General features: G+C 37.7%; 2 protein-coding genes across 6 annotated transcripts in view; both read left to right on the forward strand.

Annotated features, from left to right (window-relative positions):
- Positions 1–6,745, forward strand: part of LOC110048019 (receptor-type tyrosine-protein phosphatase delta-like) — a 65,263-nt gene extending 58,518 nt beyond the window's left edge. For all 4 annotated transcript variants that reach the window (XM_089287410.1, XM_089287409.1, XM_089287412.1 and 1 more), the window contains 6 exons: positions 484–554; positions 762–896; positions 1,692–1,817; positions 2,533–2,687; positions 2,993–3,128; positions 4,266–6,745. In XM_089287410.1, the coding sequence (XP_089143536.1) occupies positions 484–554; positions 762–896; positions 1,692–1,817; positions 2,533–2,687; positions 2,993–3,128; positions 4,266–4,346 (704 nt within the window). In that variant the 3' untranslated portion in view covers positions 4,347–6,745. The remainder of the gene's footprint in view (positions 1–483; positions 555–761; positions 897–1,691; positions 1,818–2,532; positions 2,688–2,992; positions 3,129–4,265) is intronic.
- A 3,836-nt stretch (positions 6,746–10,581) lies between these two features.
- The window catches only part of LOC110068570 (receptor-type tyrosine-protein phosphatase kappa-like), a 39,432-nt gene continuing 23,223 nt past the window's right edge, over positions 10,582–26,790 (forward strand). Inside the window, exons 1-8 of one of the 2 annotated variants that reach the window (XM_089287415.1) lie at positions 10,582–10,867; positions 18,551–18,864; positions 19,126–19,273; positions 20,043–20,306; positions 22,399–22,572; positions 24,585–24,833; positions 26,050–26,238; positions 26,375–26,685. In XM_089287415.1, the coding sequence (XP_089143541.1) occupies positions 10,798–10,867; positions 18,551–18,864; positions 19,126–19,273; positions 20,043–20,306; positions 22,399–22,572; positions 24,585–24,833; positions 26,050–26,238; positions 26,375–26,685 (1,719 nt within the window). In that variant the 5' untranslated portion in view covers positions 10,582–10,797. The remainder of the gene's footprint in view (positions 10,868–18,550; positions 18,865–19,125; positions 19,274–20,042; positions 20,307–22,398; positions 22,573–24,584; positions 24,834–26,049; positions 26,239–26,374; positions 26,686–26,790) is intronic. The other variant, XM_089287416.1, reaches the window with a different exon arrangement.

Below are 26,790 nucleotides of genomic sequence, written 5' to 3' on the forward strand. Positions count from 1 at the left end.
TCGTATGAAGCTGTTGTTTTGTCTTATCGTAGCTGTTTCCGTTGGAAATGATCTGTCCAAATATCAGACCTGTAACTTTCCCAACAACCTACTGAACTTATTCCTAACTTAACAATTCGTTGTGCGTGTTATTTCGAAAAGTGGCCAAGTATAGAATTTTATGTATTATATTCAGAAAACAAACAAGACCACTGCAAAGTACTGCTCAATAGCTTTTGCTGGAATGGTTACACACTAGGGTTTCATCCACAGACTTAAAAGTTTGAACAACCTTGTATAGCGTAATAAACAGCAGTACATGAAAGCACTGCGCAGTAGCTTTCGTTATTTTTCGTCTGGTCTGTAATCACGACTACGTTAATTTGCTCTAGGCGTGATTCTAGGAATGAAGTGGTTAAACTTTAAAGGTGGGCGGTCTGTTGTGTTCATTTGTTTCAATGATATGTAACTTTACAAGTTTTCATCATTGTTCTTCTGTACTAGTGGACATTGCTCGAGTGTTCTTGAAGTCCTCTGACCCAGACAAGGACTACGTCAATGCCTCCTTTGTGGACGTAAGTTTAATTAATTAAGATTTACAGCATTTTTTTTGGGTGAATAAATAAAATATTCACAGTAGGATTACGAAGAACTCATCATACATATGTTGTTACCAAGCGAACTCAGTTTTAGATTCTGAAGGCAGCTTACGTAAGAGAACTTGAGGTTGAAAAATTCCGTTTTTACCCTTAATTCTGTTACTTTCTTTCATCTTGCTCTAGGACTACAGACAACGTAACGCGTATATTCTGACTCAGGCACCATTGGATAACACTGTTGAAGATTTCTGGCGTATGATATCACAGTATGACATTGGCACAGTTGTGATGTTGAACAGCTTAAGAGAAGGGAAAGAGGTAAATTAGGTTTCACTCCTGTGCTTTCATACAAGACTTAAAGTAAAGCTTTGGTCTGTTCGGAGGAGTCGCATTAGAATACTCACAATACACTGTAGCATTCTAGTTTATCTGCGCAGAATGCGTTGGGATACTAATGCCACAGACATGTCGTTATGCTCATCAAATCAGTTTGTCCCTAAACATAAAAGGTTAGAGAATCCTGTTTCATACGTGTATCCTGCTATGAACGAAAGCGAGGCCTCTTTAATAGTGTCAGCTATGTACGAAGGCATAAGCTGAGTGTATTTGATTACGCTATGACTGGATTCCTATCGTAGATTGGAAATATTCGTGTTAATTGTTATATACCTTTTTTTAACAAAATATCTACGTGTAGCAGGTATTCTTTATTATTCGTAAACCTGCTTTTAAAGGTATTTAACTGAACCGTTCGAGAACTTAAGTTGTGGGACATAATCTTAGTAAGAAAAGACAAAACAAGCAAATATGTGTACCACAGTATTTCAATTGTTTTCTTGTCTTTCTTGAAGGTTTGCAGGCTTGTAATTTTTGTTTCTGTGTGTTCTTGTTGTTAATATTATGTCATATTTATATATAGATTGATTGGTAATAATAATAGAAATAGTACATAACAATAAAAAAATCTGAATCTGAAATCTGAAATCAACAAACAGTCGAAATTGTTTGTCTTTTTAAAACCAACAGTATTCCAAATCATTTAATCAGTTAAATTTCTTAAATGGTTCATCGTTTATTGTTGTCGTTTTTTTTCTTTTTACTGTATCTCTTTAGAGTTATCCACAGTATTGGCCCGCAGAAAGTTCTCAGGTCAAGCATGGAGACATCACGATACAGATTCTGTCGGAAAACACTTCAGATAAGATCACAACCAGGAAGTTTAGTGTATCGAATGCAGAGGTATGATTTGCTCCTTAGAAGAGATGTCTTTTAAAAGTGAGATGACACACCCATGTGCTCTGTGTCAATATAAGTGGTAGATAATCAAGGCCGCTTTTATAGATCTTATGCATGATAGCGTCACATGCACGAAATTCAACCCCGAGCCTCTTGCGCGAAATTTTCTCAAACTTCTCGCACCGTCGTGTTGTTTTCACTTCTATGTACCTTCTATCTTTGCAGCTTTTGGAATTTGTTCGTGATAAAATTTTCAATTTGCATTTTCAAAGCGAGTCTTGGTGGTGAAGTTAGCTAGTCTGATGTTGACATGTATAACAGCTATTACTCATCTTCATCAACAATGTGCTTTATTTTCAAATACTGTCGCGCAAACGTCTGTCTAACAAATAGCAAATCGTGTAGGTCAGGTCTTCTAACAAGCCGATAGCTATCTGTCCACTGCCAGCAAATAAGAGCTATAAGGAGCTCTTTTGCCTTGATAAAACGTCAGTAAACTTGTCAGCCAAAAAAATTCAAACAGAGGGCTTAATTGAACCGATTGAGTCTCTTATTGGAGTTCAACATTTACACGTGGCCAAAGACATTTTTAAATATTTATGTACTCTCATCACTAAAGTACAAATTGACATGTGGTGTAGAGCAAGATAAAGAAGAACAATACTAACCAAAGAAAACCCAGAAACTTAACATTGCTATTTCTTGTTTTACTTCTTAGCCTCCCAAGAAGACGTCTACTGTAAACCATTTACAGTTCACTGGATGGGCCAACTCTCACTCGTGCCCAGATACCCAGGAAATCCTTGAACTGTTGACTGCCATACAGCATTCACAGCAACAAACCGGAAATGGCGTCATTGTTTTTCAGTGCAGGTGAATAGTAGATTTTAAGCTGTTCCCGTCCCACAGGCCGCATCGTATTACCTCATGACTTAGTGCGTGCTGTTTAAGAGAAAGGTTGTGCAAAACATGTAACACCACCCCCCACCATGAATGTTTGTTAGAGAGAAAAGATTGCGTGACGAGTCCAAACTCCCAAAGAGCGCCTCCGTCTGCATAGGAAACCAACGTTTTTGTCTTCCAGTATAAGAGTTTTGAGTTCAACATTAGTTTATAACTATGCGTTTTACCTTACATATTTTAATATTCACTTTATGATGGAATTTCATTTTCTTCAGTGATGGTGTTGGTCGCAGTGGCTGTGTGTCCACCATAATGTCAGTGATAGAACGAGTCAAGAGTGAACAAACAGTTGATGTGTTTCAGACTGTTAAGCTGATTCGAGCCAAGAGACCTGGTGCTGTCATAACTCTGGTAAGCTGCTATTTAGTCTAACCAGGGCCCTATGACGATTTTGTGAAACCTATTATTAGTTTTGCACCACGAGATACTTGGGGTGCTTTCCATTTTGCCAAAGATTCCGGAAATTTCGGTCGGAATTCAAATGGAAAGGTCCGTTTCGGTTTCTTCCGACCGGAATATTCAGGATCACCTCTGGAGATGGTCCACTTATTTCAGTTGGAATATTGCTACCGAAATTCGCCGTTCCATTTTTGACAAACTGGTTCTTTCCCCTAATTAGGGAATTCGGAAAAGGAATTTAAAAATGGCAAGAGCCATTCCTATTGGTTGGCCCGGTTTAATCGGAAAATGTCGTTCCATTTTCCTCGTGTATTCCCACTGATCTCTGACCGGTCGGTTTTGCATAATGGAAAGCATTCTTGGTACCTGTTACTTGTGACCTCATAACTCGTAGTAACAGTCAGAATTTTCGTGTATTATTGTGACGTAGCGTCTGGCGAAAACGCCGTCTGATGTCACGATGTTTAGTACTGCGTGACAGCGCTAACTTAACCTGGCATTTCCTTAAAATAGGCTGGTGGTTGTTTGTTCTTTGTAAATAAAAGTCAAAAAAAATCATTGTTACATGTAGAGGTTGACGTATGAAGGAGTGGCTTCCTGAGATCTTCCTTTCTTGGTTTAACTTAGAGTGACACGTTAACCTGCAAAAAGGCGTTTTTAGGGGGTGGATCATTTGACTTTTGACCGGTAGAGGGTGAATAATTTTGAAAAATTATCCTGCAAGCGTAGTTGTACTAAAAGAACGTTCCTGCAGACGACCACTGCCGAAAAAAATTCACACACTTTCAGTTAGCCGAAAACAGCATTTCTTGCATATACACCATCCGAGAACAAAAAATTTCTAGTGCATGAAAGTGTTAAAAAATTCCTGCCTATACCAAATCCCCCCTCCCCTCAAAAGTCAATTGATCCCCCCCTTAGCTATTATATTTAGGTCCATTCAGTCGTTGTTACTGATGTTGAAACAGTTGCATCAGTTAAGGGAAAGAATTTGCAGAATTATTTTGGTTTTGCATTGAGTAAACTCGACACTAGAAAATTGTTAAATCACTCTTAAGCTAAGGCGGTAATTCTTTTCATTTTTTTTAGGAACAATACATGTTCTGTTACCAGACAATCCTAGCATACCTGGACTCATTCAACACCTATGCAAACTTCGCAGACTGTTAAACAGTCAGAGGAATGCAGAGTTCAACTCTGATGTGAAGTATAAAATAAGTTTGCATGAACCTGTTTTCTAACTATTTTCCTTTGGTATTTGGTATTATTAAAGTGAAATAGAAAGCGTTCTCCTCTACTTTTGTAGATGGTTAGTAGTAAATTAGATTGGTATAATTTATAGTATTATAATTATGAGGTAGGAAGCACTTAGAAGTACCGTTAGTTTGCTGGTATAACGGTGGTTCCAGTTCCTCAGCATCCATGTGTCTATTGTAAGAATTTGCCGCTGTCGTTGCTTTTCAGTTCCTATTTTCCATTTACATGCGACAGTGAACAAATAGGCATGAAACAACTAAATTGCACAGCAATACAGTACACTTAACTTTATGAATTAGTACATGACATGGTTAAAAGTAATTTCAGGGTTGTCACAGTCAGGTAATGGTCAGGGGAAAATATATTCAAGGGGTCAGGTAAAAGTCAGGGAATCTTATTTTGAGTCGGGGAAACTGGCATTTTCAACAAAAGCCAGGGAAAATTGAAATTATAACACCGCTGATTTAATTTTGAAGGCTAAGAAGAAGCAGTTCGGTTTACTGTGATCTTAACTTTGTTTCACCTTGATGAAGATGGTGAATTTGATGAAACTTGTCAGCTCAAATGAATGGGTAGAAAGGACAGCTGTAGGGACAGGCTTTAGGCCGCGTCTGTATATGACATTTCCTATTTATGTGGATGAGGAAAGTATACTTTTATCAGTGGAAAGTGAGGGATTATTCAGGTAATTTTGAAAAGTGATGTCTGTGGCAACGATGAATTTTCAAATTATTTTACTTTGTATATATGGGTTGTTGATCAAGCGTGAGGTCAAGATGGCTGGATACTGGCCAAGTTCTTTTTTGCATGTTTATGGACCGAGTCGGACTCGAGGTCCATAAACACGGAAAAAAAAGAACGAGGCCAGTATCCAGCCATCTAGACCGAACAAGCTGGTTCAATTATTAAAGTTGTAATTAGGAAGAACTTAAGCGCAACTTTGTTGTGGTGGGATATTCCATGCTTGGTCGTTGGTTGCAAGTAATTTTGACATCGTGTTGCTGTTGACGTCTGTTTGGAATAACAAAACCGTGATTTAGTCAAACTCGATATTCGTGTGTTTTCACTTATATTATGTGCAGACTCGCTTCAAACTTTCAAGAACTGTAAGAGTTGGCACAACCAAAATGGTGTATAAATAGTTAAGTTCGCGATTGTATGATCTTCAAGAAGACAGACTAGTTTTTAATTCCTTAACTTGTAAGGGGAAAAAAGAGGTTTCACATAGATTCTCGTTGCATTTTAAAGTGATCAAGAAACGAAAATTATTGTCATTATCAGGGTACCAAATTTATATTGACAAGTCTGAACAGAAAAGTATAGTTTAAACAATTTAAAATTGCTTAATGATAGCCTATGATGATTTTAAAAATTAGATATGCTTTAGTTTCGAAAGCTATAAATTGTATATTTTTAACATAACGAAAATAGAGTTTTAGATAAATCTTCAGAGTATTGTTAATTATCTAAAAGAGAAAGTATGTGTTTTATTTTTGTAATACAACATTTATAGTAGACCCTTTTTATATTTTATATTTTTGTGCTTTAGTAGTGCGCAAAACCAGGTGTCTGTAGTTTTACTTTAATTTGTTCCGACGAAGGACTTAAGTTCGGAACTACACCTACAGTCCTCCGTAGGGAAAAAAAAAGATGGCGACTGGTACATTTACTCATAATTCTTAGCGTACGAAAAGCTTAACAACGCTCATAAAAACGTACAGAATCGTTATAAAATCTTCAAACCTAGGCTACTCATTGTCGTTAGTACTGGGACAATTATTGTAAAAATTTGGCTTTCTTTGTGCCGTATACGGTAGGCTGTGTTAGGTTTGCAAGGTATTATGGTAAAATGTACAGCCGCATCGTTTTTCCTATGGTGGATTGGCGGATCTAGGGGAGGGGCTAAGGGGCTTATCACCCACCCCTCCCTTCTCGCAACTGTTTGTTCTGAAAACTGTAAGGCTCAAAGGCCACGAGTTTCATTTTATGGGGAAAGGGAGAGGACACCTGTAACACGCCGCTCACTCGGCCTCGCCTCTTGTTTAGCGAAATATTATTGATTAAAGGTAAGGTAAAATCTTTATTTAGACACGGTATTTCCTTCAGGACTATACAATATTTAATTTAAATAAATCTAACTACCTAACTAATTTAATATTGTAAATAACTACTAGAATAACAGAAATGATAAAAACCTGCTTTACAAGGAAGCCGTGTATAAAAACAAAGTAAAATTTATATAAGACCACTGTCAAAATCATAGTTCTTTTCTGTATTTTGCAAAATAAAGATTCGTTGTAGTAATTAAATAACTATTCGCGCCAGTCCCTTACTAGGCGAGTGAAAATGAGTCATTTCAGCCCAGTTTGCATAAGAGTTCTTCGCTTCGTAGCCACGTGTTGTACCCTATGCCAGATGATCAAGTTCTCATCCATGCTGCTTGCATAGTTTCCCATTACTTCAACTGAGCTAACCGCGTGCAGCAGATTCAGTTTATGGAAACTTAAATTCGGCACTTTTAGTCCCTCTCTCGTTTAGCCCGACGAGCGAGACACGAAAGAAAACCGCGAGAAAAAAAAATGCCCCAAGGATTTCACGCGGACATTTTTTCCTCGCGGTTCATTTACGGTCTCACTCGACGTACTAAGTGAAAGAGGGACTACTTGTAGTCTATCAAAACTTGAAGCGTCGATTTTTGCCGGATTCATTTCCTCCCGCCCCTGCTAACTGCCCCTGGGTCTCCGAGGTGAATTACAGGAGTTCACGCTTTAAGGGGCATTATGGGTAATCAGAAACAAAGCGTCAAAACATACGTTTTTCTTCATATTTCCGTTCTGGGTTTCATTTTCGAAAAGAAACTGTTACTGTAAATAGAGAAACCCTTTTCCTACATTTACTAGCGTTTTTGAGGTGATTGAGCTAGGCATTAGCCTACTTATCAGAGTATCGGAGAGGTTATTTTTGTGGCTTGAGCGCTCAGACTAGTCGACCTTTTCTCTATTCTTGATTTATTTATCTTCCTCGAGCAAAGCGAGAGGGAAATCGTCGAGCGACAAAGACGCGAGCGCGGGCGACGTAAGTCAACGGGTGTGGGAAGAATTATTGGAAAGGACTTTTAGAAAGTCTAGGCTAAGACTTGATCAAATCATTCGGTTTTACCGTCAACGTTCGACCGTCCGTGAAGACTCTGGGGGAGAGGGAGGGGAGCTCAAAAATGCCATCTTTTCTTGGGGGGGGAACTCGCGCGTACGCTTTTGGAGAGCCCGCGTTTTTCTGGCGGGAAATAGCATGAAAATTAAAAACCATGTTGAAAGACAGAGTCTTTTTTAGGGGTTCCCGAAAACAAAAGTTTTCCATTTAGAAAAAGGAAACTCATTTCTATTGTTATGTCAACAAACGATAGCGGAGTTGATGTCAAGTTTTCAAGACAGAGTTTAACTGAAGCAGAACGTGAAAGATAACGGCAGAGAGTTAAGAATGAACAGACAAAGAAGTGAGGGCTAGAGAATGGAGGTGACACAGTACTGAACAATGTCGTGAAGTTGAGGAAGTCAGAGCTAGAGAAAGGAGATGAAATAATACCAAACAATGCCGTGAGGCAAAGCGAGCGAAGGCTAGAGAAAGGAGGCGAAATGTAAGCGAGGAACGACGCGGAGCGGAACGAACCATGAATAGAGGATGGTGTAGGAATGATTATTCAGTTCAGTCTTCGCAACCTTTGCTGGAAGTTTCTGCGGGGAAGATTAATTCGCAATCCCCAAATTGCGGTAAGCCACTCTGTTGTAGAAACTTTCTCCCGTTTTCTATAAAAATTATTATCAAGTTGCTTAGGCGAGATAAGCTTATCTTCAACAAGAGTTCTAATAAAAGTCTACCTGAGTTGAAACCATGCTGTTAGACATTTTATAAATTCAGAAGCCATTATGGCTCCTGATAAGTTTCATTGTTTGAATTTCGCTAATCTCTAAGCAATAACTGTAACAGTTACGCGTGAGTTACTTTGTCGAAGTTGTTGTAAGTTGCATTAGCTTATTGCTAACAAATAGTCTTCTACGGTTTTCCGACGATATAAGCTTAATGTTTGTTTAAGTAGGGACAGCCGCTTCGTAGACTGCTAAAATTTCATTTTTTTTTTTTGTTATTAGAAACGAAAGCTCAAGAAACCATTTGATGTAGTGGTGATTTGCATATTGTTTTTACAAAGTATTGGGATAACCTCGTTTTTTTTTTTTTTTTTTTCAATATATTCGGTTTGGTGAAATGATTCAGTGAATTTCTTCATAGGTTTTTGGTAATAGAGCGGTAAAGCTATCGCCGATAAAATGACTGCAATGCCGCCGGCAAAAATAATCAAATTACGCTTTAACGTGAATAATAAAACTCGTTGAAATTTCGGACATTTTTCGCTTTCTAAATGCATTTCTTGGCTTAATCAATCTTAAATGAACACAGTTTTTGATACCTGTGTTTCATTCACCTTTTTCTTTAAAATCCTTGATCCTTTTGTCCTCAAAGGACAAAACGTAAGCTAACAACACTAACTTCAGGTTTTTGATAGTTAAACTGACATACGTGTCGTTGCTATGGCAACATGAATAAATTTAAGCATAGCTTTAAAATTGGTTTTGTTTATTGCAGAAAATCTATCTATGAAAAGGCTCACAAGTCAAATCTATTTTAACAATAATTTAATGGTAAAATACTTATTGGTGAATATCTTTAAAGGTTATTGTGTCGAGAAGATGATAAGTATTTTACGGGAGCTCCGCTTTTAGGCTTCGCTAAATCTAGATATTACGATGAAAATCTATCTGACAGTTACCCTATGTTACGAAACAGTGAAAAACGTTTAGCTTATGTCAGAGTCACGCTCCCCCAAAGACAGGCTACGAAACATTTAGATACCGCAGACTTTCATAACGTAACGTTTTTCGAAAAACAGAAAACGGACATAACGTTTCTTCAAGAAACATATAGCACACCAGAAATCATAATGATTGGAAATTCCAATGGCATGGAGAAATGATTTTCAGTTATGACTCGAACCAAAGTGAATGAGTGCTTGTGCTGATTAATAATCGGCTACAGTACGAATAAAGAACACCAGCATAAGAGACAACAATGGCCGATTTTGTACTATTACAGACGACGATCCAAGACTCTCCGTTTCTCTTGCACAATTTATATGCTCCGACTAAACTATGAATGAACAGGCACCCTTCTTCAAAGAAATTTTATCCGCTATTCAAACTATCGCTTTTGATACAGGACGTAAACTCATCATCGGTGGAGATTTCAACATTCATTTTGATGCTGCCCTTGATAACTATGGAGGTAAAATTGAAACGAAATCAACTGTTACAGTAACAAACATTCAAGACATAATGTTTGAGTATAACCTTTTCGATATATGGAGAGTACGTAACCAGGATAAAAGACAGTTTACTTGGGGAAAAAGAAATCCAATTATTCAACGACGTATTGATATCTGGCTCATGAGTAATGATACTCAGGACGATATTGAAAAAACAGACATCATTCCAATCAGTCTGTTCGTTAATAGCCTTAAAGATCAGTCATTTGGACCATCTTATTGGAAATTTAATTCTGTTCTGTGACAGATAGTGAGTAGCATAACAGTGTGCGCTGGTTAACAGAATGACGGCCGCTTCTGTGCGCTTTCGAGGTTGCTTAATATAACTTTTTTTCTTTGCCAGTAATTGGCATTTCGGGTGGCGTATGCAATATCATTGTAAATTATAAGTAGGTATCATTGTAATTGTATGTATCATTGTAATTTTAAGTGGTGTAAAATTGTATTGTAACAGATTAAGAAATAGTATAAAATAAATAGATAAATATATAATAATAACGTCACTTTTGCAACGTTTACCTCATCTTGAGGTCAATTGTTTCATTTGGTAATCCCTGAAAATGTTATTTGAGAAACCCACGTGGTATTAACATCCATCTCCAAACAAATCATTTTTGGAGACAATTTAGGGATTAGGATGATAGCAACTGCTGTTTTCTATTTTCCTTTACAGCGCATGCTCCACAGTCTACATCTATGTAATGAGCGTAATCTTGAAATTAACCTCCGTTCCAAAACTGTATTTTTAAGCGGTTGCGAACCTCGGTCATTTATATTCGATTCAAACCCTATTTGTTTTTTCGCCATACATATTTTGATTGACTAATAAGAAAATATGACCCCGATGCTTCAATGTGCAGGTTAACCACCCTCTACTAGGGCTATTATCACGCACAAGAAAAACAAAGACCTTTCCGGCTTAGGACACCGTCATGCCCCAACAGATATTGCGTACCCTCTTGAGATGAAAGAGAAAGAAAATCATCCAACATGTCGAAGCTGAAGCCCAAGCTATATTTCCGGGTAGCTTTGCTCGCTGTACTTCTTCCTTTGACTTCAGGTGAGCTCAGTATGATTTACAATGTGTTAAGAGGTCACGTTTGTTCGGATCAAGCTACTGTAGTTCCTACAATTTCATCTTTGCAGTGATAGTTCATCGATCGAAGGGAAACCGATGACTTTGCACTAAACAAGCGGGATCGCAATGCCGAATCACAGGGGAAATTGGAGGCCAGATTTATAGTTTCTTTAAATCACAGTTTTCTGTGGTTTTAACACTACTGAACGATAGCTTGGCTTGCTTCCTTCATCGACATAATATTATTTGCCAGTAAAATAGAATCAGCTACTTCCTGTTTACGTAGTGCTTTAAGTCATTTCGTGTCCTTCATCTTCCATCAGTTCTCTGACGACATACACATCTTTCCGATTTGGTTTAACATCTATAACCTATAAAACACTATCACATCGATTATTATCGATTGCAGAGCCAGTTTAGATGCCGGTTTTAATTGGCCATTTGCTAGGATAATAAACCACAGTTTCAGCGTTAGTTATTATGCAATGTTGCCAGAATCTTTCTGAACTTTAACAACTTTTCTGTCTTTAGAGTTAGCTTTGACGTGAAGGGGTCGGTGCTCAGTTAAGTTTACAAGATAAAAGTAAACGCAGTTGTCAGAAATTGCATTTTTGCCTTTCGACAACTCGATCGTCTGTTATTTTTACAAGCTGTGCTACGTGGATGACGGATGGATGTCAAGGAACAAAGGATTTTCTCGCCTGACAAAATTTGTACAGCCTCCAAAGCCAGTCGACCGAATTTTTGAAGTTTTGTTGCGCTTGCTAAAATTTTAGTGGGTTCAAAAAATCGTTCGCACTAGAAATGGCTTAGTAATTTTTTGGCAAATCAAAGCAAAATTTCGCGTAGTGCGAAAAGGCCTTTATGGTTATGCAAATTTGCACAGAATTGAAACACTTGACTAAGTTTTCCTTAAATTATGACTATAAATAGTGCAACCTTACCAGCCATCTACGTCGAAATGTCGTGCAATGTTTCGTTTATACTGTAAAGAGAAGACTGTCTCTTGAATTAAAACAACCGACTTGAAGCATTACATGGACAGGGCCAGAGAACAATCAGCTAAGAACTGTACTAAGTGGAGTAAAACTTCTCAAGATCACAGTGGAATGTGATGTTTGCTTTCTATATTAAATTTCATTTCAAGTGCTTTCAGACGTGACAAATGCATGTAACTCACTAAGAGCTTTAATGTCCACAAAGCAAAATTTGCCAGAGTTTTGGTAACTTCTTGCTTCAAAGTGACTTAACTATTTTCAAAAAAGGTGCCCAACAATAACATTACTGAAGAACTTAATATGACGTAGTTTTCTAAAACCTGTACATGTTGTTATGCATGAGTCAGTCATGCGATATTAATGAATACCGCTTTGACGCATTGATATTGTCTAGGCGGAGAAGTGGTCGGTGGTCAAAAGAGAAATAACAAGAAGGTCTTGTGTGTGTGCATTAATTTTGAAAAAAGCATTTTTGACGGGACGCGTAGACACAAGGATAGATGGCACATAGAATGATTGAAACAAATGTTTTAAAATGGAATCGGCTAAAGGGAGAAAATTCACACGTTGATTGGCCATATCGAGGTCATGAAGCGAGGAATTCGTGCGATATTCCATAGCGATGTTTGTTTACTCGGTGTTTACTTGTGCCGTTTCAGCAAAGGGAAAACGAACTCATTCAGGACAAGAATACAAACTCTTCTTCAAACATGTCAAATGATTTTAGACTAAACTTGCTTGTACTGATCGGAGAAAATGGGATTACAATCAAATTTTAAACCACTCCGTGATTCTTGCGATATCGGTGTTTCACGTGAAACTCAAAGTGGAACTCTTTCGAGAGATAGTATAGTTCTGTGAAAAACAACAATTTATAGCCCGATGTCTAACAAAGGAGACCATACAAGACAATAATATCGAACTACGACATAAATAGAATGTTGTCGCTTTTCAATCGTTTTAATTTTAGTTTGTCCACACTTTCTCACAAGCAGCCGTCTCTCAACTGATAAAACAGGAGTAACATGACCCGCCTAGATTAGCTCAGCTATCCGCGGGCATGTTATAATTGTAATTTTAATTTGAAAACAAAATAAAATGTATGTATGTATTTTTTTTATTTTTTTTTTCCCCTCCCCTTTTTTAGCTTTTTAAATATTTTTTTATTTAATGTAAAGCGCCATGGACAAATAGTGGATTGGCGCTATATAAATATTTTATTATTATTATTATTATTATTATTATTATTATTATTATTATTATGTATGTGTGTATGTATGCGTGTATGTATGCGTGTATGTATGCGTGTATGTATGTATGTATGTATGTATGTATGTATGTATGTAACAGAAAGCTTGTGACGGCTACACGCGATGTTGGGAGTCTTTTTTATTTTTGTGAGCATTTTTTATGCTTCTCTAAATTCAGCTGTCATTTAGGCATATGAAGGGGTTAACGGTTTTGGTCAAAATGGTGTATAATTTTTTGAGGGGTAATGGTTTGGAACTCAGAGCGTACAATGCTTGTTTGGCCACCGCACGGTTATTTTGTTAACCCTTTGTATACCAAGGGGGGTGGTATTTATTTGTCCCAAAAATGAGTATATATTACAAAAATGCTTGTCAAGCTCATTCTTTACAATAAAACCCTATAAAACCATATATATTTAGAAAGTACATTAAATATTCTTTCACGTCAAGTATACAAATTATGACACATGTCAAAATTGTGAAAATTTTGAAAATTTGAAATCACTTGCTCTCAAGAAAAAAATCCAACTATTTCCAATCCTAATCAACTTTCTACAATGTTTCAAGGGATAAGCAATATTTTTTAGGGCAATATACCCCAATTGGGAGAATTTAAGACAAATTATAACTTCCTATTACAAGGAAAAAATTCTTAAAATAAAAACATCATAAGAAATATTCTTAAGATACAAAGAGTTCCTCTGTGGGTTATACAACCACTAATCTTGTGCCTCAGTAGCTCATAAACAGGCTCTTAAGCAATACAGAGTTAGTTTCTTAATGTTCTCCTTCTCTCTCTTTGATATGGCCTCCCTCTTCCTTCTTTCAGCCGCCTGGGGCCATTTCGACTTTCATCTTCAAAGAAATAGTCTTGCATTGTGTGGTATCTTTGAAAGCATGGCTCAGGACACATTCTCACACCACAAATGGCACAGCTGTATATTGTTTTAACTTTCTGAACATGCACCTTGCAGGTTGATCGTGTTTCATTACTTACAGGGTAATGAAAATGATCACGATTGAACCTTATATCAGGGATAGGAACAGGGGTCTGCACTAATCCTGTGTCCTTCCGGAAGCACTTGCCTTGAACTAATCCACTGATCAGTTGCATTCTAAACTCTAGAGCTCTTTTACTGACATGATTTTGTGACCTGGTGTGGAGAATATGTGCATTTGATACACACACCTCTATCATGTAAAAGAAAATTTTGTAATACCAGACTGACCCCTTCATTAGTCTAGCATACGCAACACTTCTCTGGTCAGACACATCTACGCCACCCATGTAGGTGTTGTAGAGGTCAATTACACCTGGTCGATTGAATTCCTTCTTTTCCCACTTCCCGTTTGTTTTGACTGACTGCTGCACTGTGCTTGAGTCAATTGTGCTGGTGGGAAGGGTAGCTAAAACACTAACTGGCTTCCTGTCACGCCATGTCACGCAAGTCAAATTTCCCTTTTGCCTGTACAGACACTGCCTTCTTACAAGATCTTTCACTGCCTTTTCTTTGACACCACAAATCTCCTTTGGCAAGTGTACCCTGTTGGACCTTACAGTGCCACATGCAAGTGTTTTCCTTACTTCTAGCTCCTCAAACAAGGCTACAGATGTATAATAATTGTCCATGAAGGCATAGAATCCTTTATCTAGATAAGGTTCCAACACAGACATAACTGCCTTCCTCCCTAAATCTCTCTGAACCTCATTGTTTTCCTTGCCAGTGTAAATCTTGCTATTCAATACATAACCACTGCTGGACTCTGCAAGGGTGAAAGCCTTTATCCCGAATCTTCCTGGCTTTATAGGAATAAATTGTCTGAAGTGCACTTTGCCTTTGAACTTAATTAAAGTCTCATCTATGGCAAGTTGCCTCTCAGGTGTGTAAACTGCCTGAAACCTTGCTATAAGCAAATCCAGGAAAGGCTGAATTTTGTACAGCTTATTGTAATCTTCAGAATCTCTTGGGGGGGGCACGGGTGTTGTCGGCAAAGTGCAAGTACCGCAAGATTTGCAGGAAACGTGTCCTGGACATCACAGATGGGAAGAAAGGAGAACTTAGGATGGGATCAGTGCTCCAGTAAGAATTAAGACTTGGTTTAGTTACCAGCCCCATATTTAGATAAAGACTAATCCAAGCCTTCATTTCATCTTCTGTTACTGGATACCATGCAGAGCTTTCTGCTGGCCCTCTCTTCTGCTCTGCATACAAATTAGTTTGACTAACTAACAACTGCCATACCTCTTGTGTAAAAAAGAGCTCAAAGAAATCCAAACATTTCAGGTTTCTTGTGTTGACATTTACCGGTATTCCTGGTTCTTCACTGAAGTCAATATCTACTCTGCGTTCGACCGTTCTTGACCATTCTTCAGGAAATTGCACTTCAGTCTCAGTGTTTTCGTCCTCTGCGGACTCTTCACTAGAATCCTCTGAGCTTGATTCAGATGCACCAGAGTAAAATTCCTGATCAGAGGCTCGGTGCTCGTTTAAATTAGCAAGTGGGAAGTCTTCTTCGTCGATAAATTGAATTTCAACATCGTTTTGAACGCTAAAATCTAGTGTAGCATCATCTCGAAGAGCCGCCATTTTTAAATCACCTCGCTCAAAACGTTTAACTAAAAGAAAACTCGCAAAATTCGCTAAAAACCCGCTCGATTGAAGAAATTTTCGAAAAAACTGAAGAACTACTTTGTGTAGTCTAAACCAAAATGTAGCATTAGTTTCCAGCCCCTAAAATCCCTCTTTCAAGGACGCCCGAATGGGGCCTGTATTTAAGTGACCACATATGGCCACTTGGTACGCAAAGGGTTAAGTTCATGAGATGCCTTGCGGTCCTTGCGAGAGAAATATTTAGCAAGTGATTTCAGCGAAAGTAAGTACAGTGAAAATTTGTTTGGAACCACTCGATTATTAGGAGCTTTACTAGTATTTGCTGCCGTTGCAATTTGTCTTCGATTTGTTTGGAATTTTCCAATGCTGGTTGGAAAAAAAGGCAGCTTCGCAACATCACCCTCTCGCGGTTAGCCTGCTTTATAGGCGCATTAGCGGAGCAGACTACGAAGCACGATACGCGAGCGTGGAGCGCGAAGCGCGAGTCGAAAAAAAAAAAAAATTCCAGGTGGTCGCGCTCCGCGCTCGTGTATCGCGCCCGCTAAGGCTATCTCGCGGGAAAATCAAAGCGTTTCCATATAAGGCATGGCTACCAAGCCAGAACATGGCGGCGTAACGTGGATCCGGTGTTGTAAGTCTGTTTTGAGGAAATTACACTCTCTTCGTGACATTTTAAATGCTAAAAAATCAAGAAAAATGACGGCTAACAACCTTTCCGCTCTGACGGTGAGTATATTTCACAAAATGATGTGGAAATTCTTATATTAATTAAGCTTACATTCTGAACTCCGATCTAGAAAAACATCTAGTCTTTAGCTGCAAAAGGGGTTAAAACATAAAAATTTGTGCAATGTTGAGCATAATATTAAAGTAGCAGGCACTATGCCGGCATATTTTGTGTAATACAGTAAAAAAAAAAAAAAAGAAAGAAATGCAGCTGCAGCAAAACGGTGAATTTCGTCTAAGGTTATTATTTTATACATACTGACCGTTGTCATTTCAGTGATTTCACAGAAAAAGTAATATTAAGGTATCAAGATAAGCTTATCAGTTGTCTGATATTTGTTTGTTTTTATTCATATTTTTGATTCTTTTATGTAGAAGCATGGGGAGGGAGGAGGAAAAACGGTTTTGACATAATTACAGTACATCAATTGATGTACATATGGCATATCATAGTTGAACCTCTTTGCAACGTCCATCTCAGGGTGCATTCAGAGTAGGTCATGTTGAAGATCTTCGGCATGGCCTTAAAAATTTTGTGGTGTACTGGTGTGCGATTAGGGTTTTTGGCATATAGCGGTGTGCACATTTCTATTTGCTGGTGCTAACATATAAATGCTTAACTACGTAAGGTGAATTGGCGTGATAACTGTGCCTTCTTAATTTCTCTTTATCCCCCATTTTATTCCATATTGAATACTGTATATCCTTGCCAATAACGGGTATCTTGCACAATCCGTTTGAGTCCAAAGCTTCCCAGTGAACATAATAGGAAGAAAATTGGGATTATTTGAGCAGAGTGATGTGTGACTTGGCTGCTTAGTACGCTGGGTGCCAGAGGTATTTTTTGACATAGCTAAGCCATTAAAAGTGAGCAGCAAAGTCACAATCTTTGCGTCAAATTTAAAAAGCCTCGGCAAATCTTCTGCATGGAAGTCTTGTGGAATGCACCCTGGCCTCCTTCCCTGTGGTAGTGTTAACTGGCAATACAGAGAGCAGGCCATGGCTTCAACGAGAGTGAAGTGTCTAAATCAGTGCACGGTTAGTTCCTGGCCATTGAAGCAAGATGGGCTTTGCAATAGGGTGGCAACATGTGGAGGTTTGACTGTAGTCTCTGTTTTTTGGTCAGACTCCGAGAAGCTGTACTCACATTTTACATGGTTGCCACAGGTCAGGAAATGGTCAGGGGAAAAAAAATTCTTCAAAGATAGGGAAGGGTCAGGCAATTTCATTTTGAGTCAGGGAAAATTGACAAAGTGAAGAAAAGTCAGGGAAAATTGAAATAATGTAACACAGCTGATTCCATTGAAGGCTGGAAGGACCATTTGGGGTCACCATGATCTCAGTGATAGTTTTACTTACAGTAGAACCCCGTTAATACAACCACCAACGGGCCAAAATAAAGTGGTCTTATTGACAGGGTGGTCGTATTACTGGGGTAGGGTCATATTTCATAGCTGGCATGTTGATTTAAGCATAACAAAGTTTCACCTCCAAGCAACTGTTCTCAATCATCTACATTGCATTCAAATGCTGCTTTAATGATAATGATATGACATGTAACAGACATTTACTCAGGATTTACTTCTATTGCCACTTATCTGTATTAGTGGTCATATTAATGAGGTAAAAACAAAGAAATATACACGTTGGGAATTAAAAAAGTGGTTGTTGGTCGCATTAACAGGGTGGTCGCATGAATGGGATGTTTTTATAAGAAAATATATGGACATTTTGCCGGGCCAAAAAATAGTGGTCGTAATAACAATGTGGTTGCATTATCAAGGTGGTCGTAAGGTGGGGTTCCACTGTAATGAAGAAGGAAAATTTGTTGAAAATGTATCAGTCTTAATGATCAAGTGTAAAGAAGGGCTATAAGTTGAGGTCAGAAACCACTACTGCATGTAGATCTGACATTTTGTGTTTATTTGGTCAGGGAAACTTTATTTTGATCAGAGAGAAGTAAAGGAATTTTGAAAAGTGATGTCTGTGACAACCATGTTTTATGAGAGTGTAATGTTTCTTACACTACAAAGAAGTGCATTTTCTCTCAAGTACTACACAATTTATTTTTAACTGCAGGAGACTGTAATGATTTGGATCTTGGTATGGAAAGTGGATCAATTCCAGACAGTAAAATAACAGCTTCATCCATACAAAGTGCCAGCACACCAGCCAAGAATGGTCGACTGAACTTTACATCAGGTTCATCATGGTGTGCAGGAACAAATGACAGTAATCCATATCTACAGATTGATCTACAAACACTTCATATCATCTGTGCTGTGTCCACTCAAGGAAATTCTCAAGCAGAGGAGTGGGTGAAGAACTACACTCTACAATCATCCATAGATGGGTCAAATTGGACAGATTACAAAGAAATTCGACAAGTTAAGGTAATGTGAGAAATGAATCATTATATTTTCATACATAAGGAAATGATTCAGACTTTTCTACAGTTACATGCAACTATTTGTTTGCATGCAATATGTTCACTGCTACAAAGTTTAAGTACTATTGCTGTGTGACTATAATTATTTAACAAGTTTTTTTATGATTTTAAAATAAAGATAGTTTTGCTGAGCCATCTAACTTACTAAAAGAAAATAGACTTGTCACATAATTGAAACTAATAGTTTCCAACATTTTAATTTCAGTCTCTTAAGGGAAATGAGGACAGAAACTCAGAGATTAAGCACATTCTTAATGCAGGTGTTTTAGTGAGGTATTTACGATTTTTGCCAGAAACTCACCATGGTGGTGTGTGTTTAAGAGCAGAGGTGTTTGGAGTGAAGCAAAAACCAGGTGATTAATACTTGTATTACTAATTAAAATACAACTTTGATACTGTACACGTGTTGTAAGTAAGTTTGAGTCTGCATATCCTGTGCTTCTCTCTGGCTTCTGTAGCATAAAGCCATGAGACTCCCCTTATAATGGACGCTAGTCTATCACAGGGCTACCCCCAGCATAAGCATCAAAGTTACTGGTACCTGTTTATACACCTGGGTGGAAAGAGGTCTTTATACATGTATGAGTCAGAGCAAAATGTCTTGGCCAAGAACACAAGTAACACTACATTATACATTTAACTACATGTACTACACATAAGAATTTTTTACCAATACAATTTTTTTTCAAATTAATTAGGAAACTAAAGTTTAAAATTACAGAAACTACTTATCATTAAATTATTCCTAAATCTACAATACAGTACTTATCTCACAGATTCTTACAGTATTACAGTACTGTTACAACACAGGTTTTACAAGCAACAGTAATTAGCTATAATAAGAAATTCTCTCATTATTAGCCATGCAAGTGGACAAGAGATCCATAAATATCCATTTCTATAAAGGGTTATTAAATCACTGTTCATTATGGAAGTATAAGGTAAGGGAAGGTAAGGTAACTTTATTTAGAGTCATAAATGTAGGGAGTGGTTGCCCAATCTCCCAAGCCAGGGGCTTATGATAAAAGTGCACAACTATTTAGAATAATATTACTACTGAGTATATTTTTCTACATATATGTAACAAAGGAGTTGATGTTTTTTTTACTGACTGACACACAGAGAATCTTGCTCTCGGAAAGCCCACAAATCAGTCGTCAACATACAGTGATGCTCAGATCGGTGCTGCTGAGTCAGGAAGAGCAGTAGATGGAAACGCAGACACTGATATGCTTAACAAACACTGTTCACGTACAAAGCAAGACAACCCCAGCTGGTGGCGAGTGGACCTGGCTGTAGGTCACGCAGCAGTCTATGAAATACACATAGTTAACAGGTTCACAGGTGATCCAGGAAAAAATAATGTAGACTACAAAATAACATTTGGTGAGTACATACATGTAGTGTTCTTAAAACTTAAACCCTAAGACAAACTACATGGAAATAGCACAAGAGCACATGTTCTGTAAATTATCACTAAAGGGAGGTCATATTTATATATGTATTTATACTGCAAAAAGTTGTGTTTAAGGGGCAAATTGTTTGAATGTCTTGATAGATTAATAGATAAAAGGTGTGCTCAAAATAGTACTGGCCAGTTAGCTTAGAGAATTTCTTGTCAAACTTCTTTAGTTGAAAGATGAGTTATAAATGTATCTAGCCCAGTAAGAAAAGAGCTTGTCCGCTTCAATATGATGTTTTCATGGTACACTGTACCTTGATGATCTTGGACACCGACAGATGTACATACAAGTAACTTTGTCTTCAGATGTTTTTCTCTAGCAAAGCTCCTCATTGTTAGAAAATTATAGGCATGCCTTGACGATAAGAGTTTGTAATATGACCCATTTTTAGCATTGTTCAAATGTACTTCACTTTTAAGTAAAGGTTGCTTGATGGCACATAATTTGTTTAAAGACATAAGATCCCAGGAAAAGGATAGCATTATTATTATTAACCAAATTTGAAGGATGTCCCTGTGCTAAAAAAAATTGTCCAGAGCCATTTATAATTTTTGCATACATTGGTCTATGATTTTTTTCTGTGAAGTGGCATGCTCTTTTAAGCTGCGTACAAGTTTGCAAAAATGTGACAGGATGCTTTCTCGTCCAGCTGTTTCCCTCGAATTTGCTTAATGCAATCTTTTGTCTAGAAACTTAACTTCGCTATTAAAGTGCCTATGAAGTAAAAAATAAGTGATGCTTATTTGAAAGGCTTTTCAAAGTAAAGAAGAATGGTGTTTCCCTTTTTGCAATATCTTTTTTCGTTCTAGAGATATTTACGTTTTTGTATTATGCAAATGAGGAAAGTGATGACGTCATAGGTGGTTCCATTTGAACAGTAAAACACTGAATCAAGAATATCTCTAGAAATATTGGAGCAGTGTTCTTCAAACTTGGCACCACAAATGTGCATCACAAAAGAAACAGAATGACACCTTCTGTGTTGTTGCCATGGCAACACTTTTGGCTCCAGTCTCTTTCTGTGAAAAACAAAATATGCCAATTTGCAACCCTTCGAAAAGGGACAGAGGGTCTTGCTCGGAACACACATGATTCCCATGTTGTCTTAACTCTCCCCATTAGATTGTTGGGAGTGGATGATCCTTGTTTAAGATAAAATCTGGTAATGCTGGTTTTAATTAAAACAGGACCAGCGGCATAACTGTTGTCATGGCGACGGCACAACGGGTGTTATTTTGTTTCTTTTGTGATGTACATTTCTGGTGCCAAGTTTAAAGAACACTGCTTTAATATTTCTAGAGATTTTCTTGATTGAGTGTTGAACTGTTTTAGTGGAACCACCTATGACGTCATCACTTATAATACAAAAACGTGAATATCTCTAAAACGAAAAAAGATATTCCAAAAACGAAAACGCCATTCGTCTTCACTTTGAAAAGCCTTTCAAATCAGCAGCAATTATTTTTTACTTCATAGGCACTTTAATAAACTGTTCAGAAGTAGATTTTGAAGAAAATTATTTGTCATAGGTTCCCTTTCAAACACTGTTAATAAATTGTTAATAATTATTTTCTGACACTTGCCTACATGTAACCATCAAGAAAGCTTCCAAAATCATGATAAGGTCTATTGGAACTCCTTTTTGTCAAGTTTGGGGTGGACCATTGGGCTTTTGAGGAGGGTGTGGGTAATATGGTCCATACACAAGTTTTCCTCTTTACCCCTCCATGCACTAGCAAATTTTTTTCTCAGGACATGTGTACAGTATGCATGGTATTTTTTCCTCTGTGTAACATGCTTTTTATTGGCTCTCTGAATGACTGTGAATTTTTTTCGCCAGTGGTTGTGTGCATGAATGTTTTTTTTTGGTACAAGTATGTTTGCAGTAATTTTTTTTACAAAATTACCTACCCCTCAATATTCAAGTGGTCCACCCCATAGTGAAAGCCCCAGGTGAGTTCTGCTGGGAATTTAAAATAGTAAGATTCAATGGTAGTTCTGTTTTTATGGCCCAGGTAACTCTATACATGTGGCAAGCAACCATGAATGCACAGGACGCTATAGTTTTATTCAGTTCAGAGCATCAGCCATATGTTTCACTAATCCGCTGACAACTGGTAAATATGTTGGTATTATGACTACAAAGAGTCAAGTTCTCCAGCTATGTGAGGTGGAAATTTATTCACGAGGTAACTCAACATAATACTTTATTTTTATAAATTTACATGTAATTCAGCATAGTCAGGTTGAATGATACACACGCAGTCAAGAAATGCTTACTGCCTGTTGGCACCCAGGGAAACAGTGATTGCTCTTTGACATCCAGGAGATCTTTGGATTCCTGGTATGAGATAAATATGGAGTACAAACCGACACTGTACGGACCTGGAGACATTTTTCATAAGTATATCAAACAAGAGAGACAGTGTTTCATTGGGATATCCAAACACCCAGAAGAGAATTGACAATACGATGTGCAGTGGAGCATTTTTGACAAAGTTTGAGGTGTGTGGATAGCTGATGAAACACTGTCTCAAGCATTAATGATATATCTTCTCTGTTGAAACAAAAAATAAAGAGAAAATGGAGAAGTAAAATCATCAAAATATATGCTAATTAAGACCAGGTATGCAATCCCTCTTGATGGTTGTGATTTTCTTTGTTTTTACTTGATGAATTATTAGTGGGTTTGAGAAGTACATACTGTACTTGTTTACACCTTATGGTGCTGCTATTACCATTTTCAAGAGAGGCTAAACAGACCAGTATTCTAACTGAAGCCTTTTGAGACTATGAAGAGCTCCATCCAAGCTGATCTGAATGCAAGTCTGTAGGTTGCAGTCTGTATTTTGTCACACCCATCTCATTGACATTCATTGCTTTCAATTACAAATACAGCTAACTGAATAAAAATAAATTAATATTATTTGAAATTATTCATTTACCACATTGACATTTTGCTGTTGGGGAACTTTTCTTGGTCAATTTTTCTTTATTTGGTGATGTTATTGCTTGTCAGTTAAACCACTTGTACATGTAGCTCTGCCTACCAGACAATCATTAAATTGTGTGACACTGTACCTTGTGTTCCTGCTGTGACCAGCTTTGACGAGAGTTTTAATTAGTGATAAACTGTATTCCTGAGCTTAAGTGGTCAAGATACATATACATCACTCACTCACTTACTGCCCATTGTGCCCACAGGCACGTAGGGCAGCAACAAAGCTCTTCCACTTCTGTCTGTCTTTGGCCAGCTGTTAGATCTTGTTCCAGCTCTGTTTTAAGCCCGTCAATTCTGTCTCTACAGTACGACGCCATGTATTCTTAGGCGTGCCACGCTTGGGCCTGCCTTCGGGAGTCCAGAATAGTGCTGTCTTTGTGATGGATTCATTATCCTTTTGAATGACATGGCCAATCCACCTCCAGCATCGTTGCATAATAATAGTACCCATGTTCTCCTGTTTGCACCGCGAAAGCAGATCCTTGTTGGAAATGGTCTGAGGCCAGAAGATACATATACCTACATACACAGACATATACATATACATATACATACATACGTTTATTCCACGTCCCCAAGGGACTTTTCAGTGATCTTAATTGTATTTATCAATGCCTGGAAAAAGATACTTGGTGGTAGTGGTAAAGAAGACAGGGTAAAGATCAGGTCAAAATTAGCAGTAATGTGTTTAAGTTACACTGTTAGTAGATCATGTTTTGCTAAAAATAGGAAGGCAAGTCTATTAAAGTCACATGCACAACAAATTAAGTTCTAGCAGAAAGGTGTAATGGACAGTTACTGTTCATGTACCTGTCAAAAGAATGTGAATGTGCCTCTCATCATTTTATTTCTGTCACAATTCTTTACCTTGAATTTGGCAAGTACATGGTTTTTCTTCACCATTACATTGTGTCAGATTATTTTCAGTCAAGCATTGACACCATTGAAAGGGCTTGTTTGATAATAATTATTATGTTTTTATCCCATGGTTCATCGGTCAACTTTTGTCCTCTTGACTTTCGCATTCTGTAGAAATTTTTTTTATACATGTACATGTAACTTCTCAACTGCCCTTTCCTAACCCCTTGAAAAATAATGAAATGATTCATCATGTTCATTCTGAATGTCTCTCTAAAAAAGTTTTGAAGACTATATAGTTTTATTAATTTTAATCCAATGCCATGCCATGCTTCTTTCAAGAAAATCTGGCCTTTGGAAAGCATGCTGATCAGAAAAATGGCGCAGCTCATGGTGGTTTAGCCAGCCGAGGAGTGGATGGTAATAGTGAAACAAAGTATGCTAAAGGATCTTGTACACATACACCATTGGCAGTTAGACCCTGGTGGAGAGTTGACCTAGGGCAGATAGAGCCTGTTTCTGAAGTGTACATAGTCAACAGAGGAGATGATGGTTTGGGATACAGGTTAAACAACTTTGAAATCAGAGTGGGTAGGTTAGCTTTTCTATCAATTTTATAGTGTTTTATAAAGGTTCAATTACAGGCTAACACACCATTCAGCTTGTTTTTCCATCAACATGCATGGTGACTGTAATGAACCTTGGAAAGTTACCCTTCTATTACATGTATATATGTTCTGTCAATGTACATTTGCAATACAGTAGAGACTAAGCACAGCCAAGCCCAGCCTTGCTCAGCACCATTCAGCATAAAGAACTGAGTCCTGTGCAGTGTAGTTTGATGCAGTACAGTGTAACACAGTGCAGTGTGCAGGTGTACATGTAGTTCAACTCAGTGGGGCTCAGCACAATTCAATAATGGCAAAAATGGAGTTACCAAAAAAAAGCCTCATGGTATGGTAATATTTTGAATACTGTTAAGAAGAACTTATTGAGACTTAAGCTCTCATGCTGACCCCACAAGAGAAAATTGAACTTGAAGTTACCCATATTTCAATAAAAACAGATGCTTCGTGTTAGTTAAAAACACAATCACACATGCTTTGAGCATTCTTACGAGGTTTGATATTAGCTTTCTCGAGAATGCTTGAGAATTTAATCGTGGGGTCACTTAGAGAAATGAACTAAAGTGAGCTGTTTTAAATAGTATTCCAAAAGTTACCATGCTATGAGTAGATTTTTAGGAAATAAGTTTTGTACTTACTGCTCAAACTTTGTGTGGAATGTGTCTTAATTACTGGTCCCTTTGGCCTTGGGAAACAGTTAGTTTTGTTTTCCCTCAAATCTTCATCTCAGGAAAAATTGAGGTCCTCAGGAAAACAAAACTGACTGTTTCCCTTGAGAAAAGTAATTAAGTAGATAATATGGTTCAGTGGTTTATTTTTTTATGCTGCTTAGAAGACTCCTGGATATCAGTTTCCTAATTGTTAGCCAACTCAAAATACTATACATTATTAAGCTGTATAAGTACATGTAGCTTTGCTATGCTACACTGTAAGTACTTTTTAATTTGTAGCAATGTTTTGTATCAATATTAGAATGATAGTTCTGTAAAATTTTGAGTAATTTTGCCTTAGACTTCACCTGGTAACACAGACATAACTTTTGATAAAATCATGAGTAATGTTGGAAAACTAAGAATTGTCCTTTGACCATAGAAATGATAATCAATGAAAGGCAACTTGGCAAAGGTAGAGCACAGTTATGGTGTCATTCTCTTTTACTGTCTTGTCTACCTTTCTTTAAGGGTCAGAGACCAGTGGTGGGGGTGTGAACAACCCTACGTGTGGCAGTGGTTCCAGGAGTGTTCCAGGAGGGGAGGGTAAATCCTTCTTCTGTCGCCCTCCCTTGTATGGAAAATATGTGACAATCAGAAGTTTATTGAGGAATGAGCCATTAACACTGTGTGAAGTTGAAGTGTATTCTGAAAGAAGAGGTATTGATGAGTAGTTATTCCAAAATCTGGAATCTGGATCAAGAGATCCAGCTTCAAGCCTGTGATGTTATGTACATGTATATCTTGATTTGGGTATGGCTTAGTCTTTGATAGAGTGTTCAATTATTAATTTCAGCATGTCAAATCCAGGCTCTTGGAGTCTCCAGCAAAGATGCATTTCCAGACAACAGCTTTTCAGCCACGTCAAATAGCGGGAGTAATAATGTAGCTTCCAAAGGTCGACTGAATGGAGTTGGGTCGTGGTCACCTAGTAGCAACAACAATTCTAGTGACTATCTCCAAATCAACCTCCAATATGAGTTCTTTATCTGTGCTGTAGCAACGCAAGGAAAATCAACTGAAGATCACTGGACAACTAAGTACAAGTTACGTTTATCACTTAACAATATTGACTGGGTCACCTACAAAGAAAACAGCACTGATAAGGTGGGTTGGATCACATACATTGTCTTTCTTATGACTAGCACTGTGAGAATAATATTATGCCTCTCAGTACATATGTGCCTAAATTCAGTGCACTTTAAGGTCTGC

The sequence above is a fragment of the Orbicella faveolata genome, unplaced genomic scaffold (assembly GCF_042242905.1).
Source record: "Orbicella faveolata isolate gen_17 unplaced genomic scaffold, um_ofav_v1 contig_14, whole genome shotgun sequence".
NCBI lineage: Eukaryota > Metazoa > Cnidaria > Anthozoa > Scleractinia > Merulinidae > Orbicella > Orbicella faveolata.